Below are 19,772 nucleotides of genomic sequence, written 5' to 3'. Positions count from 1 at the left end.
AAAGCCCCCCCCCCCAAATTTTAGACTTTTATGGATTAAATATTTACCAGCCTAAATACTTGCAAGCTTAAAGGCTTTTTGTTTGTTTTGTTTTCCCTTATTATGAACAGGAATCAATGCAGGGGAATGTTTAAATCAGTTATAGGAATATTTTGCACATCTGAGCCTTATGTGCAAATGCTCAGTTGTTTTCAGAGACTTATTAGTTCTTTAAAAAACTGGCTAAAACAAACAAAAAGTTCTAACAATTGAAAAAAATTGACTACAATTTAGTAAGATAGCATAGGAGACTTCAGTATTGAAATGGCATAAAGTGTATTAATCATTCTATATTGTGGCCAAAAAAATTAACTTTATTATGTGTGCACATTTCAATATTCTGCCATATTATTTAATAACTGGAAATACAGATACCATTTACACCTCATGTTTTATAAAAGGTGTATATGAAAAAAACCTTTATTTGGTAGTGTTTAATAATTCCATTTATGGCTGCTGGAAATTTTCATGTGAGGCACACTCTTTTCAGCTGGATGAAGAATTAACTTGATCATTTCATTTTCTTCCAGTCTGTATTGTTTGTTGGATAATAGGCAGCTTATACTCCTGCAGACACTCTATGACTTACAGTTTAATATTGTGGTGTAAGTGTAGACATTATTTAAGACCTATTCTTATTTGGTAAATTAATTGTGTATTACTAGGAGAGTGAAGTTACATTGACAATTTGACCAATTCTCAATAATAGGAGATAGGCATTTTCCTGTAGGAATTTCAAAACTGTAATCAATGTTAAATTATAATCATAATTTGGGCATACCTCTGTCATTTAGTTATGATTTTCTGGGCCTACTAAATGTTTTCTGTATTTTCAAAATAGAAAAATTAAGAAGCCTGTGGAGTAGAAATGAAGACAGATAGATTATAGAAATTCCTTAAATTTGAAATTAAATAATCCTGAAGAAAATATTTTTTCTTATTGTTATATTCTTGGACAAAATACTGACTTGGTTAAATATTACTTTTATTTTAAGCAAAAAATACAATTCATTTTTTACAGGACAACATGAAATAGAAGATAATACTACCTTTAAAAATAAAGTTACAGATTGGATTGACACTGACTCTATACAACTAAATAAATTAATTATATTATTAAAATTATCTTCCATATATTATGAACTGACATTAAAATCCTGAACTCTTTCACATAAATTAAATTCCATATATTAACAAAATTTCTATTTATTATACAGACATAGTTATCACGAATATATCTTAGATGACTGAAACATTTTTTCTTTTCTTGGTAAACAGTGAGAACTATGACATATGAATACAGTGTATAAGGGACATTAAGTCAGCTTTAATTCCGTTATTAAGAAATCCATATAGAATTGGATTAAGACAACAGGACATCATGCCTAACAAATGACAAATGCAGTACACCAACTTGAAATGTCTGTTTGAAATAAGGTTATCATTAAAGTCAGTTACCACATGGAAAAGGTGTAGTGGCATCCAACTAACAGCAAACACTAGTATCAACATGGTCAGTCTGTAGAAAACACTTCGAGATCTCTTTTTTATTCTTGTGACAGAACGTTTTACTCTCATTTCATGAGCATCTGAGTTTTCTTCAGGTTTCATCTCAAAGCAAATGGGGACCCCTGGTATGAACTTACTGGATGAAGAGAGTTGACTCCTCCCAGAGCCAAAGTTTTCTGGAAGTGTTCTAGAATGGTTTTCTTGAGCAGGTCTTGCTGGAGCAGGTAATACACATGCCGTCTTCTTGCTGTATCTTCTTCTGTGCTTTCTGATTAATGAATAACTCCATTTATGGCTGTTGGAGAGTTTCACCTGAGGTCCACTTTTTTTGGATGGATGGAGACTTAAGTTGATCATCTCATTTTCTTCCAGTCTGTTTTCTTTGTTGGACAATCCGCAGCTTACACTCCTGCAGACACTGGTATGACTTACAGTTAGACAAACTAAGGGCAAAATATACTGAACTAGCAATAAAGAGATAGTAAAGGCAATTCTGTATGAATCAGATGGCCACGATTCAACACATAAATACCTGCTGCTCAGCAATGCTGAACCAAATGTTTCCTGAAGTTCCACAAGACTGTGAAACACAGGAAGGGGAGAACAAATTGCAAAACCTAGTGTCCAGACCGTAGCTATCAGAAAGTAGCCATGGTTTGCTGTTAAATTATTAGACATAGGATGTTTTATCATATGATACCTGACAATGGCAATTGATATTAAAATTAAAGTTGAAACCAAAACCGACACGCATTGAAGGAAAGGCATAATATGGCACATGACTTTGCCAAACATCCACTGATCCAGCAAGACAGAGGTCAGTGTGAAAGGTGAGCAAAATAGCACAACCAAGATATCAGAAAAGGCCAGATTTCCTATGAGGAAGTTTACTGTAGTCTTCTGATTACGCTTTTTCATGAGAGCCATTAAAATAAGTAGATTCCCCATAAAACCAAGAAGACTTACAAATGTATAGAGTCCAATCAGAAAATATTGTAAGTCATCTACACTGCTTTTATAGTCATCCCAGACTGGAAAATCAGAATTCCGAGTGGCAGTAGTATCATTCTCTGCAGAAAGTGTCTTGTTATAATACTCCTTGAGCTCTAAATCCATATTATAGTCCTGCTTGAGATAAAAAGACATTTGTTAGTAATGTGAAAAAAATTACATGACCACTTTAAATTAATCTATTCAGAGGGAAACTAAATTTTACAATTTGTTCCCATTACCTTTTTCATCAGCTAAGAAAGTTTATGAGGTTTTTAATTGGTTACAAATGCAGTGCAAATATCAACAATTACAGTAAGTTTAATTCTATAACTTCTATGTTGTATTAACTCGTGTTAAAGTAGCAGATTTTATTTTTTAAATTTCTGGGGTGGGTAAATAATGTGCAGAAAGGAAAAGGCAAATGCAGATAAGAACATCAAGATACATAATTTATAATAGCTCATTAATATTATTTTCTAGTCAAGATACTTGGTACATAATGTAGTCACATAAACTTACCTTAAGAATTCCTTTCATTCCTACCTGAAACAAGGCAAACTTAAAAGTCACCTGTCCTAAAGTGTCCCCTGGTCAACTCAACTGGATGTGACCCTCTCTTCAGAACTCCCATAATGCTTTGTTTATAGTTGTCTGATGCTACAAGTCACAATCTGCTTTAGTTGCAGTTATAATGCCTACCTATATGTACCTTATTTATTAGCAATGGAAAAGGAGAAACTGTCTATTACTCACAGTGGTATCCATCACTATACATGACATAGTAACTTCACTGCAGCTGTTAAATAAATATTTATGAGAGAATATAAAATTTGAACAAAAACTTAGCAAACTAAATATTATCTAGTTTATACAGTGCTCAAAATCTAAGTTCCTCAAGTGTAGGAACACTATGCCAGGACACAGGTGTATATATTAGGCACTCAATAAATGTTATCAAGCTGTATTGTTGATTATATAGACACATGCTGATGACAAAATCATTCCATGATCAGTTCCCAGTCCTGTAAAATGTGCCAGATTATCATGGATTAGGACAACCACTGAATGACCAGCAGTGCTGTTGGCATTTTTAAAGATAAAATTCACCTGTTTATTTTTTAATTCATAAACTGTATATATGTTTCGGCAAAAAAAAGAGTTAATGAATTTATGTTGTTTAAGGAAAACATTGTATCTTAAAATTAAATGTAGAAGCGATACTAATATAATTCTTCAAAATAAATTGTTTTCATTTCAAATGAAATTAGTGTCACACCACAATACCACTACTTATTTGCCTCTACGTATTAGAGATTTGATGGTACTGCCTGATGAGGCACTAAATTCCCTATAACTGCAGTCCCAAACCCGCGGACCACAGACAGGTACCAGTCCCTGGCCTGTTAGGAACTGGGCTGCACAGCAGGAGGTGGGCTAGCGAGCCCAGCTTCATCTGTATTTATATCCACTCCCCAACACTTGCATCACCACCTGAGCTCTGCCTCTGGACAGATCAGCAGCAGCATTAGATTATAGGAGCATGAAGCCTACTATAAACTGCGCATGTGAGGGATCTAGGTTGCGTGATCCTTATGGAAATCTAATGCCTGATGATCTGAGGTGGAGCTGAGGCGGTGATGCTAGCGCTGGGGAGCAACTGCAAATACAGATTCCTATTAGCAGAGAGGTTTGACTGTACAATAAATGTCATGTGCTTGAATCATCCAGAAACCATCCCCCACCCCCAGTCCGTGGAAAAATTGTCTTCCATGAAATCAGTCCCTGGTGCCAAAAAGGTTGGGGACTGCTGGCTTATAACATATCAATAAGAGACAAAGGAACTCCTCCTCTTCTTTGGAAAAATAAGCAATTTCATTTTTTTTTTAACAAGAATTTCCTATAGAAAACTCAAAACAGCAATAGTTAATTAATTCTGATGAATATACATTGTTACAGAGATCTTGATATATATGTAGTTATAAAAGCACTTTTACTATATATCAATATATATTTTCTACTTATTTCTAGAAATATAATTGAATAATTATACTCAAAGCTGTAAAATACATGTATATTTAAATTAATAGTAAACACTATTATCTTCAATATATGAGGGACTTTTAGGTCCTGGTCCAATAAATTTCCAAATAGGAAATCCTATTGTGTACATATACATTCATTATAAATCAGTTTAACTTCAGTTTTATATATAGCAAGTTTCAAAAAGGATGATATAGTCATCACCGTGCTATGAGAAGTGTTGAAAGTTTCTCAGAACTTCTACAACTGATTCTATGTAGACTGAATTACCCTCTGGAAGCTAATTAAATCCCTTTAAACATAAATTAATTCAAAAGCTCAGGATCATATTCATTCATTCTTAGACTCTAACCAACAATTTACCTTGCCGGGTGTGGTGACTCACACCTGTAATCCTAGCACTCTGGGAGGCTGAGGCAAGAGGATAGCTTGAGGTCAGGAGTTTGAGACCAGCCGGAGCAAGGGTGAGACCCAGTCTCTACTAAAAATAGAAAAAATTAGCCAGCCAACTAAAAATAAAAACAAAAAATTAGCCGGGCATGGTGGTGAGCTCCTGTAGTCCCAGCTACTCGAGAGGCTGAGGCAGGAGTTTGAGCCCACTTGAGCCCAGGAGTTTGAGGTTGCTGTGAGCTAGGACCGATGCCACAGCACTCTAGCCTTGGCAACAGAGCAAGACTCTGTCTCAAAAAAAGAAAAATAAAAAACAAAACAAAACAAAAAAACCAATTTATCTTGATATTGCCTCAAGTGAAAAATAATAACTGGTACAAAAGTGACTCACATGGCCTACTGAATCATCTTATTCATCACATTACCAGTAAATAGCTTCCCAGCAACTACCCTGTATAGGTCAGTGAGCTTCTAATCAAAGCAGCTTTGATTGATGTTTCTGCCTAATTTCCTGAGTTCTGATAATGCCCTGGCTGGATCTACCTTATTCATGATCCTATTTATACCTATAACATGTACAGGCCATTTGTAACTATAATCCTGCTTAGTTGTTCTTTTGACTCACTTTCTTGAATCAATCCTTTTCTCCTAACTTTGTGGTAGGTCAGTTGTTGTTGCCTTTTTTTCTACTACCAAGGCAAGGACAAGAAAGAAATTAGCTCTTTCTACAATGGCTCTGTGCTTTCTTAGGATATGTAACTGTGGATGACACTTATCTAGAGTAAAATTGCTGTCCAAAACTTCTTGAAGAAAGAGAAATGCAGCACAATTCGTAGTGATTTAAGAAAATGTAGTTTTGAGTCTAACATTCAGATTTTCTCCAATGTATGTGTCCACACCTCTCTATTAGATTCTAATGGAGATAAGGGGAAAGTCTTAATTATTTTCATGGTAGTGCTGATACTTAATAGAGTATATTATACATAGTGGATGCTAAGTTAATATTTGTTACTAATCATTATAGAAAAGTAGTTTAATTTCCACAGCTTCAGAATAACAGAAATGAATCATCCTGGGAATGTGAGCAAATTCAGGATAGAGTTTGACTATATATGTGTGTGTGTACACACTTATGTGTGTATAAGCGTGTTTACATACACATATATAGAGAACCACTGAAATTAGAGAAGCTTTAAATGGCCTAAAATTAAATGAGGAAAAGATACTCACATAGACAATGATAGTTTTGCACTTTAAAATTTTTAATTGGATATCTTCATTGATAAAGGCTATCGCATAAGCAACATGAAACTGAAATTGCAAAATATATTTACAACATATGTGTTTATTTAAATGAAAAGAAGTACATCTGATTGCACACTTTGTTACTAAAACTTTCCTATTTTCAATATGTGCACATAAAATACTGAATTTATTAAATTATGAAAACCACTGTCTCTTTGGCAAACAGATGAAGAAAATGCCATCCGGAGTATTCATTGGACATAGGAGAAAAACTGAGTACATTTCTTTCATTCCCTGAAATATGTGAGTATTTTAAGAAAGCAAATAATTTACATATAATTTTAAAGGACAGGCCCCTTTCATTAATAAATAGCTAAGAAAGATTAGTTGTTCCTTCCTTTATTCATTCAATAAGTATTTATTGAACATATAATATGCTAGGTGCTCTGCTCCACTCTGATGACATAAAGATGACAAATACAATACAAGGTACTATGCAAGGAATATTCTCTGAGGGATTAATTAGAGGTCATACAGTGAGTAACTGCAGACTGACATATAAAAGTCCTTAAATGGATAATGAATGAATGAATGAATGGCATTTTCCTGACTGTCAATGATACACTCTTTCACTACAGCATGGACACTTGCACTGTTGCTGAATATAATGGATACTTATGTAGCTATTGATAGATCAATTAGTAAACTATCTTTTTATTCTCTCTCCCCTAGCATTTATTCACTCATTCCACATTCATTTATTCATTTTATTTTGCTGTGACTGTAGTCAACTTTCTCCTGCTCTCCCTCTAGCCCCACCACACAAACACACACACATACAACACCTAATATGGTACTCTGCACAAAATCAGCATTCTGTGAATCTTTGCTCCAATGAATAGTTTCTTCTCACAACTAAATAATGGATATTGCAAATGGAGAAGGGGGGCGTGGACATGTTAAGCAGTTTTTTTTAAAAATACCTCCTTGTAGCCAGGGAATAGTTTAAACGTTAAGAGAATTGTGTCCAATAAGATTTAGGTCTTCTGTTTTAAAGTTGAAAATTTAAGGTAGAAGAACAACTCTAAAATGAAAAAAAAAAAGCACGAAAAATTTCTTTCCTTAAACTTACCCCTTCACTTCCTTTTTCCTGAAAAACACAATAAGTAAACCTACACTGGAAATGTAAATGCTTAATAATTCTCTGCTTTTCAACAAGTGCTACTATGAGCACTGTACCATTTTATGCAACACAAATATTTTATACATAATAAAAGTAATGAAACGTAAAGCTTACTTCAACTCAGATTACTATAGAAATTATGAAGTATAGCCAAAGAAAGAATATTTTAAAAATGAAAAACTATTTGACAAGAAATCTGATATGGACGGTGTGAAACCTTTGTTGGACCTAATTACTATATTTTGTGCTTTTATTTTGTATGTAATCGTATCTCCCACCATCAAATTTCCAGGCTGAGACAATGAGCTTCAATTCTCTGAGTAAAAAGTGAAAAAAAGAAAAGTCCTTCATTAAATTGTGGCAACTCTAATAAAGCAATGTGTCTGTAAAGATTTATTGGAATTTTCTTATAAATTGGTGTATATCTGACACCTAGACAAATGAAATCTTCTGAATAGGATTTAAGTATTTTAGGAAAGTAAATAGTTCTTAAAAAGAATAATAGGAGGAACTACAGGGAACTCAAAGGATACTGAGAGACTGATACATATATTTAAACAAGGTTTCTTAGAATAATTTCCTGCCTTATGAAAATGTACATCACTTTTCTCACAAAAGGTGCCAATCACACAAATAAATAAAATACATGTAATTCTTTTCTCTAGCAATGATAAATTATCAATTATAATGATCCTGGAACAATGGCAAGATTTCATGTTCCCAAATATTCCCACAATTTATTCCTAAAGCTAAAATCGGGTAAAACTTGAATTGGAAAGATAAACACAGCTCTGTTTAGCTGAGAAACACACAAGCATGCGCCACCCTCCCTCCTTAGTTCTAACGGAGAGTTTCTCTTCCCTTGAGAAATTTGAAATCTAAAATTGCATTCGGGCTACACAATTCTGCTGAAAGAGCCTTAGGCTGTTTCCATGGTCTATGTGGCAAAATCTTTTCGGCTTTGGTCCAACAAAATGCCTCAGTTCCTTTAAAAAATAAACTAAAGGTTTGTAAACTTGAGAACAAGAATTCCAGTTTCTGGAATTCGAGTTCTACGGGTGTACGTTATTGCTAGCGTTTGTCATTTGAGGCCCCCTTGCAAACAGGAGCGCAAACCTAGGAGCGCAGCCGCCTCCCAGTCTAGGGCCGGCGGCAGGACTGCGCGATACTGGACCGCCTCGCCGGCGCCCCGCGAGCTGCGCCCCGGCCTCACCAGAGACCCTCTAGGGCTGAGCCCTGACCCGGCCGCCGCGGGGGCTGCAGGTCCCCAGGCTCGGAGGCCAGCCGGCTGCACCCAGAGCTCGTCTGGCCGCGGGCAGCGCTTTGTCCACCCCTCTTTTCCCCACTCCCAAGGAGGCTCAAGCGCGGATCCCGGACACTCTCCTTGGGGTTTCGGCTCGTGCCTGTTCCACCCCGGGTGAGTTGGGGACTGGAGGGACCTGCGCGGCACCAAAGAATTCAGCCCAGTACCTTCCCGCTGTGCCTTCACGCCTGACGATCGCCCGTTCCGCCAATCTAACCCCCCATTTTTCCAGCCGCGCCTCCTTTGGCTTCCTCACCCCGTCCTCTTGGGAGCCCCGACCACCCCCTGGAACCCGAGACAGGGTGCGGGCTCCTAGGGCCCTGCGCAGACTCGCAGCCCGCGCCCGCACCAGCACGGTCGCTCGGTGCGGGCCCACCCGGCGCCGAAGGGGGCGGCAGGGAGGGGCTGACGCCTGTACCTCGGGGCGTCCCGGCCGCTGCAGGCCCTCGGCTCCAGGGAACGCGGCCGCGCGATCGCTCCCGCACCCCGGAGGCGGCGTCGGCGGCTGCAGCAGCGGCAGCCGCAGGAGCGGGACTTGGAGGTGGCGGTGGGGAGGAGGGGGCGGGGAGCCGCGGGGGCTTTAGATGCGCGCGGGGAGCACGTGACTGCTCCGGGGACCCCCGAGACCCTGCTCCAGAGCGCCTGCTCCGCGCCAGCCTCTCCCAAAGCCCGGCCGGAAGCATCCCAGGACCTACGCCGTTGTTTGGGGACCCTAGGGAGAAGCCACAGGGCCCTAGGATGTCTCCCCGTCACCCTGGCCTCTGGTTCCAGGGTGACCAAGTTAACTTGATGGGCAAATAGAGTTTTGCTGATCCTGCCCCCAGCCCTGTGTAGCAGCTGGAACTTTTGAAATGGTGTTGAGTGGGCTTATCTCTAAGAGCTTAGGCTTTCTGACAAGAAGCCTCAAGGCTCTCTTTGTTCCCCCCAAAATAAAAACAAACAGAACACTGCTCTTTCTTGCACCTTTTCGAAGTAAGGAAGAACTCTAGGTGGGGAGGTTGACCTGGACGTTCTGGGGACGCAAGGGAGTCTGTAGGGTTGCGCCCTGAAGAATGGGAAAAAGGATTGATTCCCACTGTAAGAAGTAGTAGCTGAGAGTGTGGGCAAGCGGCTTGTGCTGAGGAGTGTGATTGAAAGACAACTATACTCAATAAGAAAAAGACGACTAGGAACTAAAGAGTTGTCATAGGTAAAAAAATAAAATAAAATAAGATAAATAAACAAATGGCAAAATAAAAGCTGCCCCTCCCAAAAGGCGAAAAAACCTGGCCTCTTTTTCCTCAACATGATTTCCAACCCTAATGTTTCCAAATCTGTATTGCGCAGGTTTGCCTTATTGTTACCTAATCATTACTTGGGAGGTACTTTAGGGATGTCTGTGTGTGTGTGTGAGAGAGAGAGAGAGATTGAAATTGTTTTTGGACTTAGCTGCGCCATGAGAAAGGGTGTATTTATGGTACACTCCAAAACTGAGAACTATTATGTGACAGTCACAACATCCTCTGATGAGTGCAGTCTTGTGGGATTGGTGCTCTGTGAGCTCAAGAGGACTGTATCCCTTGGGAACAGTGAGACTTGTAAATCTGACTTCTGGGGTAAGGATCGCCAGCTATTACCCCAGCGGTCAGAGAAAAATTTTTGTGCGCCTTTTCTGCTGCATTTTAGCATTCAGTACTCAGGGGATCTGTTTAGAGTGTCATTTCATCAGCTAGAAAGTCATCCAAGAGATTTTAAATACTTTCGGTAAGTCTAGTTCCTATTTTATTTTTTTGTGTTTTATTTCTGAAATACTGACATACTCTCCGCAACAGCTTAGCACAGTTGGTAGTCTGAGCAGGCCCATAGGATTCTGCAGTGAAGGAAGGGAGAGATGGAAATGTCAAGAAGGGATGACCTTGAGAAAACAAGGCTTAGTTTGTAAACTTTCTTAACTCCACAATCCCTACAGTTAATGCTCTACCCATTGCCACATAAATTTCTATCCTTCCAACCCTGGCAGACTCGTAACATGTTTTCTTTAAATAGGCATTGTCTTTAAAACAACTTTTAAATGAGCCCCACTGTGACTATCTTTCAAAATCTAGTCGTTTATGCTATAGGCTTTTGCATATTAAAAATGCAAAATGAATTTTATTTTTTCTTTTCTATGAATTTGTTTCTTTTTTCTTTTGATGATATGAACCTTTAGGTTTAAGTAATTGTTATTAGAATATTGAAAATAAAAGGTCAAGGTGCTACTGAGATGAAGATTCTGATTATCCTACCCATTTTTCCTTCCTTCTGAACCCACAAACATGCAAACCTCAAAATAGGGAAGCAGAACTTCTTCTTTAAGTACCTATTACAATATACAGAATTAAGGACAAATAGAGTGAACAAATTATTATTATTATTATTATTCTTTGTTTTCAAAGAAGTTTCAATTTGAAAATTTCCACAATATGCTACATAAAGAGAAGGATATAAAGATAAATGTGCTTTTCCTTTCAGTTTCCAAGGAGGGATTCAAGACTGATCATCACCACTCTTTGTAGACCATAAGAGAGTAATTTTGTTTTTCTTTTATGGAGTAACATTCAGACAAGGGTAGTACTATCTCTGGGAAAAGAAATAGTAATGTCCACATCTGTTTTATGTATTTTTCCTACTCATTATTTGTAAAATGCTCCTTTGGGAAATTAAGTTGGATTTTATGCATGTTACAAAATTGAACTCGCTGTTTCCCAGTTTTCGTGGTTTGTTATCAGTTATGGAAGAAAGCTTATTTGTATAGGTGAAAGTTAAAGATCACTTGGGACTGTTAAGACAAATAATTGAGCAATAAACCACTCTCACAACAATGCCTGGGGTAACATTTTGCTGAGGAACATGACTGTTGTCTTGTCAAAGTTATTGTTGCATTTTAATAACAGCTACCATTTGTGGAGGACAGTTACCGAAGTGCTTGGAAATAATCTTAAATGATATGTGATTTTGCTATATTAGTTATAAGAGCAGTGGGAGTAAATAAACTAGAGAAAATAGTATTATGTGACTTTATGTATTTTTTTCTCTGAAAACTTTTATTGTATTCATTGAAAGTAATGTTTCTTTATCCACTTTTTCTATCATAGTAAATTTAAGTGCTTAATACTTAAAAGATGTGGAAAGGACCGTTTCTGTGTGTTATCAAAAATATTTTTATGATACTCTTTGCTGCATTGATTTCTTTGGAATAGTAATTGTCATTAATATATAACCCAATATCTAGGACTTAAAATGAGAAACTACCTTATTATTGTGATATGCATGCAATTTTTTTAATGAAGCAAAAGCTATTTTTTTTTTAAGTTAACCAAAAGTATTGTGTGCATAGAGTCATTTTCCTAGGCCACCGAAGGATAATTTTGAGAGCCTATGGGGGTACCATAAACATTTCATTGGCTTCTTCTGGTAAACACTGTGCTCCTTAAGCAACACCACTTCTGTTGATGCCCTAACGATTAGACCATTGAATATAAAGCAGTGACTAATTTCCAGAGAGAATGTACAATTCTTCTTTAAAAGTAAATTCCTATGTTAGAAATACACATATATATGATACATATGTATATAGTTATATGAGTACACATCACACACATATTTGTGTAATAGACACTATCGGAACACCTGGTGTGCAGCCAGGCTTTATCTCAAATTAATGGTGTGGCTTTAGACAAGGCATTTGATCTTTTAGTCTTCACTTTCTTTGTAAAATTAAATGTTTGACTCTCAGATCTGGAACCCTCTTTGAATTCTGAATACCTATGACTTTGTGTCATTAATGAGCATGCATTATAGACTTATGCATAGAAAAATAATCCTTTTGGATCTTCAGAAAAATTTGGTAGTCATAGATATTGTTTGTCTACCCTCCATATTAAAAAAAAAAGAAGGAAATAAACACTGTTGATAAAGTTTCCCATTGTTACTGGCAAATTCTCTTCCCTGCAGCTGGTAATAATTACATAATTATATTTCATTCATTCTTTTCAAAAAGTAGGTTTCAAAAAATACCAACAATTCATTTTTTATCTAATTATATTATTTTTAAGTTTTGCAACACTATACATATATATATATAAAAGAAGGGAACATGTATTCCTTTGGCCACATAATATTTTATGTGTAAATCTGTTACATAGGCAACGTAATCCTTTCCTATTGTAGATCAAAACTCCTCTGAAAAATGGTTTTGATAAATATCCTCCCATATTTTTAAAAAATAAGTTTCCATTTCCTATCTAATTCTTTTGTGGTTAATATTTTAAATCTAGTTATAAGTCTAAACATAGCTTTACTATATTTAAGTGGAAATGAAAAGGAAAGAGTTTATTTATTTTTGGTGTGTTGGTTTGTTTTAAATAGTTCTTTTTAAAAAGGAGAATGTGTAGATAACTATTCAAAGTATAAGTCCGAATCAAAAGTTGTCGTGGCTGAATAATGTGCTCTTCAAAAATGCTTGTTACTATATTCTTACTCTCATCATTCCCACAGATAATTCAGCTTTTAAAAATATGTTCTTCAGCAAGTAGAAAATAATATGACAGATCTCCTCTAGTAGATATTATAAGCATTTTTAAAGGCAGTAGGCCATTATTCAAGTTTATACTTAATGGGGGAAGCAGAACCAACACATAAGAAAATCTAAAAATATAAGAAGGATCTTCAGGATGAGTATATTATATTAATAAGCAAACCACATAAAATGTACATGCATAAAAATAGAAATAATCCATCCTAACTACAAATGCCGAGGACTTTTTTAATGTTTGAGATGAACAAATGGGCACGATTTGGGATATTCAAAATTTTGGTAGTCTTACCCCATTTCTGTTTTTTCACTCTTTCAACAAACTTCTTCAGTATCTTATGACACGCCAGCTATCGTTCTAGGCACCAAGTTTAAAGAGGTGATAAAAACAGTCACTGTCTTCAAGAGATCACAGTGTAGTAGATCTGGGCATATAGATAATTAATGGCAATACAATGGGATATGTTCTATGTTAGAAATAAACCTAGTGTGCTGTAGTAATAGAAATAAGAATGCAAGCTCAGGCTGTGAGGGGAGTTGTAGAGACAGATATAAGAGAGGGCTTTATAGTTGAGAAGATACTTGAGCTGAAATTTGAAGGGTTGGTAAGAGTTAAACAGGCAGATGGAGAAGATGTGGGCATGAGAAGCGGGACAGGAGCATGAAGGCGAGTGTGTGATGTTCACAGAAGTACAAATGGCTCGGTATTACTGCAGTGTGTAAGGTAGAGGATGATACTGAAAATTCTGGTTAAAAAGGACATTGTTGGCACTTCACTTTGGGATCTGGAGGGAGAGCAACTAGGTGATTTAAGCTGGGGCATGACATGACTGGATGGTTGCAAAGGCAGCTGGTGGCAGGGACCATTTAGTAGAGAAATAAGTAAAGCTTGACAAAAGTGAAAGAACACATGTGAGAAATATTTAGAAGATAAAATCAGTGGGAATCTGGGACCAGTTGGATTTGACAACACGAGAGAGGGAATACTTGGGCCAGTTCGTAGTTTCTGGCTTGAGGGAGACGGGTGATGCTGATGGTTGAGATCAGGTCCATGAGCGGAGAAGCACGCTTGCCAAAAAACCTGAGAGGGATCTGCACTTTGAATAGAGATTGGGGGTTATGAGCATACGAGGATGTAATCGACGGCAGAGGGTATGATTATGCATTAAAAATGAAAAAAGGAGAAGATTAAGATTGAGATTTTCTAGTAAATTTGGTGATTTGGGGGTTGATCAAGGAAGAAACGGGACCATGAAAGGCACAACGTTTATCTGGGTGCCGCTTGCACAGGGTTGCACGACAGGGGTAGTCTCTTCTAGCAAGAGACTGTCCAGAGATGGCAGTGAGGAGCTACCACAGAGAAGGGGGATAAAACAAGGGGACTCTTCAGGCAGGAAGGGAAAATAGAGAGGGGACTTTCCTGTCCAGGTGGCATCACTCAGTGCAAGGTGAGGAGCCTCTGGGTCAGAGGGCTTGAAAGGGCAACAGTGTTTTGGTTCCTTCTACAGCTGTCAGATTTGCTTTCTCCATGGTTCGCAGATGTTGGGTGGAGTTTCACAGGGCATGTAAGAAAGGTAGGCTCTAAATGGTTAAAAATACATTTATTTTGACTATATTTAAAGAGATTAGATGTATGAGAATTGGGTTGGTGCTGCCAGGCTTTGGGCTAATGTCCCTACCCTGCTGTGAAGAAGTAAATAGTGTGGGGATCATTTTAGGCTAATACATGGGGCCATCTCTGGCCCATTTATGTAACAGGATCCCAGGGAGAAAAACACCTAAGAAGTAGATGAAGATAATAGATCTTGGGGAAGCTGGCTGAGGAGCAGCCAGTGAAGACAAGCCTGAAGTGTGGAGTTAGTGACGTCAAAGGACAAAAAGATTCCAGAAGAGTGGATGTTCAAGAGAGTGCAAAGCAATATAAAGAATAAATATTAACATAATCGAGTCTGAATTGTGTCCACTGGCTGTGGTCATTGGTGTCCTGGGCAGAAGCAGTTTTGGGTGGGCCATACTTGAGGAATAAATAAGAGGACAGTAAATGTAACTTATTCTTCATTAGGAGAAGGTAGCCAGGAAAGAGGAGCAGCTAGAGAAGATGTTAGTCGGTTAAGGGAGTTACTGTGAGAAAGAGATGAGCAATTTTGTTTTGGTTTTTATTTTAGTGATGAGCCAAGAAAAGTGATAGTTATTTTATTATTGTGTAACAAACCTCCCCCACACTTCAAGGAATACAACAACTCATAGATTTTATGGTCATGGATTGAGTGGGTCCGTACCTCGGAAGAGGACAGTGGGATGGCTTGTCTCTGTCCCATGGTGTTTAGGGCCTCAGCTGGGAAAACTCAGTGGGCTAGGTTGACTCAAAGCCCAGGGTTGAAACAGCTGGGTTGGAAGATCCACTGCCAAAACGAGGGGCGTGAAAATTAGGGAGTAAATACCGGATGGCCTTTTCTCATCTCAAAAAGGAATACGCTGAGACTGAGAGTGTGAGGTAGGAGGCTGGGAGAAAGGAGTGGAATTTCAAAATAGGTTCTAAGCGGAGAGAAATTGGAAGTCTCCCAAGCCCAAGAATTTCTGCGTTAATATATAAGGCTCAACTAATGTTTTGAATTTGTAGTTGCAGTAATCTGCACAGTTGAGTTTTCACCTACATACTATGCTAGTGGAGAGTGGTAGCTAAGCAATCTCATGAGCTCAAGGGAGTCATTTTATACCATAGCCCATCCTCGGATATTTGTCCTCCTTCTAGATCTATTTGTATCTGGGAAAGAAAAGCAGTGGCTAGACCTTAAACAAAGGAATGAAGAGAGAGGACACTTACCATAGCAAAGTGATACTTGGGAACAATTCATACCACCTCTGCCTGTGCATGTTTGTGATGCTATTTAGATGTACAGAAGGAATCTTTCTCCTATCTTTGGGGAAAATTATACTATCTTGGCTCTATATCCTAAGCCAAATTTGATCTGTTGATACTGACTACCTGAAATTCCGTGTTGTGAAGGGATCTAATACCCAGCCTGAGATTGCTGGGAGTGGGGCTCAGGGCAAAGTGTACAACAGTTAGAGATGTTTGTCACAGATGACGAAAGGTCCAGTGGTGGCATTCATACTTGTCCTTCTCACCCACTCTTCCTACCCTGTCTGTTTGAAAGGAGACATGAAGGGATAGTAATAATGATTATTAAAAACAATAATAGTGACAATGGCAAAGCTATATTCATGATACTTTGTAATAAACATGTTACATTTTTTAATGTAACATTACACTTTTGTTGAATGCCTACTGGGTATCTGACAATATGAGTCCTGCAGAAAAATGTTTGGATATTTACTAAATAATTTTAAGATCCCAGTTGTCTAGAGTCTTATTCTGACAGGGTTTTTAAAATGCCCTTAAATATGTAGCCTATTCAACCAAATGAGAACTTTATTGAAGGGCATTCCCATTTCAAATCACGAGCAAATCCACAAATTGTATCTGGCATCTTCTACATAAGGGAGATAACTGAATTGTTTGTGTACTTGTTTACTAACATTTTAATTAAATTAATTGTCACATCTTTCTGCTAGTTAAGTCTCTCAAAAGAAAATTGAATAAAATGGTTGTGTTGATTATTTGATTGTACTGACTAATTTAGTCAAAACTCTTTACCTACTATATTTTATTGGTTCTAAGGTGTGGACTTTTTTAAAAAAAACATTGTAATACTCTAAGATTCATTTACAATTGATGGTTTGCCATTATTTTACTGAAAGCATTTTTTCTTTCTTGGTAGTCCATAAAATAATGTTGCACTTTACATTCTTGGGCATCTTAGATAAAAAAAAAATGTGGTAGGTGAGTCACAGAAGGAAAAATGAATTGAACAATCAATTCGTATAATATGAACTGATTCATCAATGTGCTTTATTGTAAGTTCTACCCCTGTGGAATTTTCCCCTTATGAATATCATCTACATTTTAGTTTTCACATGTAGCATTAATACCTATCAAGATTCTTCTGAATGGTAATTTATGATAATTTACCTGTGTCGGGGTCTAGTGGCATTTCAGAAACGTTAACCCTCACAGCAGAAGTTCATCAAGAAACCAATGAAGTAATTACAGTGTTTAAATTCTAGCAGCAAGCATAGTGACACACTTTTATCTAGACAATTATTGAATCATGGAATTTAAAGGCTGGGCAAGACCATAAAGATGTTCTACTTTTTAGACTATAAAACTAAGATCTACAAAGATTTAATGGGTAGATCCTATTCCTCAGTTTAAATGACAAAGTCTGTTGCCTATGAGAACACAAGAACAGGTCATTAATTTAATTCTCCATGGTTTATAGGTCAGTCGATTATTAAACTTCAGAAAGTAATATACACAGTTCAAAAAATTTCTCTCTCCATAGCAAAGGTGCGGTTTTATCTAGTTTGAATCCCAAATAAGAGAGTATGCAACTGATTGTTCGCTTAAGAGTAGAAAACTAAATGATCTTGAAAATGAGAAAATTTTTTAACACATATTTTCTGAGGAATTCAGATTATCTCAAATCTCCCATAGGATCACATTATATCAATAATAGGATCTTATGTTGTATTTGATCATTGCACCATGCCTAATTTCTCTAGTTTACACATTGAAAAGAATCCTTAGAAAATGATATTCCTAGAATATTATATAATTTTGCTACTGAGCATTTCAAAACTTCTCCATGTCCAAAATTTGACACAGAAAAAAGTCTTTGAGACCAATGATCCTGCAAAGAGTGGTATTTGATATTAATAACTCAAGAACGTAGCTTTAAAGATTTGCCTGAGGGGGAACACTTCATAAAAATCAAGTTAATAAAATGATGAAACATAATGGCCATAATAGTTCAGGCCTCCTTGTAGATGTACCTTTATTAACATTCTTGGAAAATACAGAAAGCAAAGTACCTGAGTCTAAGTTATATTCTCAAGTCCAAAATATTTGCTGATATAACAAATGTTTTTACATAAAAATATATTCTTAGTAGAGAATGAAATTATTTCAATTGTAATTCTTGCAGCAGGCTAAAAATAGCCAATTTGATGATCATAACCATGGAGGGAAACTTCCTCCTAAGAACAGAATGTGACTTAGTGAATGAGTAAACTAGGGAATGAGTAGACAGAGGAGGATTAGAAACCTAAATGAGTGTGAATTATTGCTCTTTAAAAGAATTGAAATTCCTAAATTGTGCCTTATATTTTCAACTTTGGTTAAAAAATATAAATATATTTATATATATGGATGATATCAGTTAGGTTCTGTCATTTTACTCTGTTTAACCATAGTGGAATTTTTATATGTATATTCGTATCTATTATGCATTCACAGTGCATTTATTACCTGATTGTGATATTTTAATTCTTGATTATAATCATTTTCCAACTATATAAAAAATGTCTAGTGACATATTTTAGAAATTTTTTCTGGAAAAAAACCAGAGAGATTGTATACATCACTATCCATATAAATAAATGATCTTATATTGAGCTTTAAATATGTTTATTCAGCCTAACAATCAGAAAAAGAACACATTTTTTTTTAACAGTGTAAGGCAGTTACTGTATATCTTGGATTTTTAATGTTTTTAAATTTTTTTTAAGATGGGATCTCACTATGTTACCCAGGCTGATCTGGAACCCCTGGGCTCAAGCGATCCTCTTGCCTCAGCCTCTCTAGTAGCTGGAACGACAGGCACCTGCCACTGCTCCTGGCTATTATTTTGTTTTCAGTTTGAAGACAGGATGTGATCAGAATTGTCTTCTAATGAAACCTTTATGCATATCCTAGGCAGTGCTCCCTATTTTTAATAGAAAATCTTTTTATTTTTCAACATTTTGATTTGGAAGAATTTCTCATTTTCTGCACCAGTAAATCATTTGTGTGTGTACACAATTTTGACTTTTCAAACTAGAATAGAAGCATGTAAAACACCTGAGATCAGTGTGTCAGTAATCAGCCTGAATCATCTGGCACCATGATGGCTTTGCCACCATAAGTGTACTTTGTGTACATTCTATTCTTTTCTTCATAATATTCAGTAGATTAAGCACTGAGGAAATTGCATTGACCCTTTTCAACTACGAGGGAAATGTTCCGTTCATCGTGCTCCCCTAAAAAGACTTAAAAGGCAGCTCGGGCTCTGGGAACAAATCTGACTCAATGCATTTTTTTCTCCGTGGAAATTAAGGAGAGCTAAAAGGCCAGACTATCTTCTCTGAGATTCACTACTTTAACTTTTTAAAGGTCTTCTCTTTGTTCATTTATAAACAAAGGAAACTGAGGAAACAACTTCTCGGCACTGGCCTGAGAAATATTTGAGCGTCACAAAAGCAAGCAAAAACCATATTAGTGACATTGTGGTGAATTTCATGTTTTCCCTTCCGGTAACTGACCGCCCTTCACTCTCAGTTGGGCTGACGCTCGCGCTTTTCGCCGGGTGTAACTGCGGCCACAAGGTGGCGCTGACCTGCAAACAAAGAAAAACCAG

General features: G+C 37.0%; 1 protein-coding gene across 3 annotated transcripts; it reads right to left on the bottom strand.

Moving 5' to 3' along the window:
• Window positions 1-1,007: 1,007 nt before the first annotated feature.
• Window positions 1,008-9,180, bottom strand: NPY5R (neuropeptide Y receptor Y5). 3 transcript variants are annotated; one of them, XR_001137568.1, is made up of 4 exons: window positions 9,121-9,180; window positions 7,345-7,388; window positions 5,597-5,660; window positions 1,008-2,673 (listed from the first exon to the last, which is right to left on the bottom strand). XR_001137568.1 is itself a non-coding variant. In XM_012646095.1 (2 exons), exon 2 carries the CDS (start codon window positions 2,662-2,664, stop codon window positions 1,324-1,326), a length of 1,341 nt encoding a protein of 446 aa, XP_012501549.1. In that variant the 5' UTR covers window positions 2,665-2,673; window positions 5,597-5,644; the 3' UTR covers window positions 1,312-1,323. The 3 variants fall into 3 exon arrangements, 1 of the variants encoding a protein (XP_012501549.1); XR_001137569.1 differs by lacking the exon at window positions 9,121-9,180 and adding an exon at window positions 7,628-9,020; XM_012646095.1 differs by lacking the exons at window positions 7,345-7,388; window positions 9,121-9,180 and having other exon boundaries at window positions 1,312-2,673; window positions 5,597-5,644.
• Between the last annotated feature and the right edge of the window lie 10,592 nt (window positions 9,181-19,772).

The sequence above is a fragment of the Propithecus coquereli genome, unplaced genomic scaffold (genome assembly GCF_000956105.1).
Source record: "Propithecus coquereli isolate 6110/MARCELLA unplaced genomic scaffold, Pcoq_1.0 Scaffold240, whole genome shotgun sequence".
Lineage (NCBI taxonomy): Eukaryota > Metazoa > Chordata > Mammalia > Primates > Indriidae > Propithecus > Propithecus coquereli.
The sequence above is the reverse complement of the archived record's forward strand: the minus strand, read 5'-3'. Positions and strand labels throughout refer to the sequence as shown.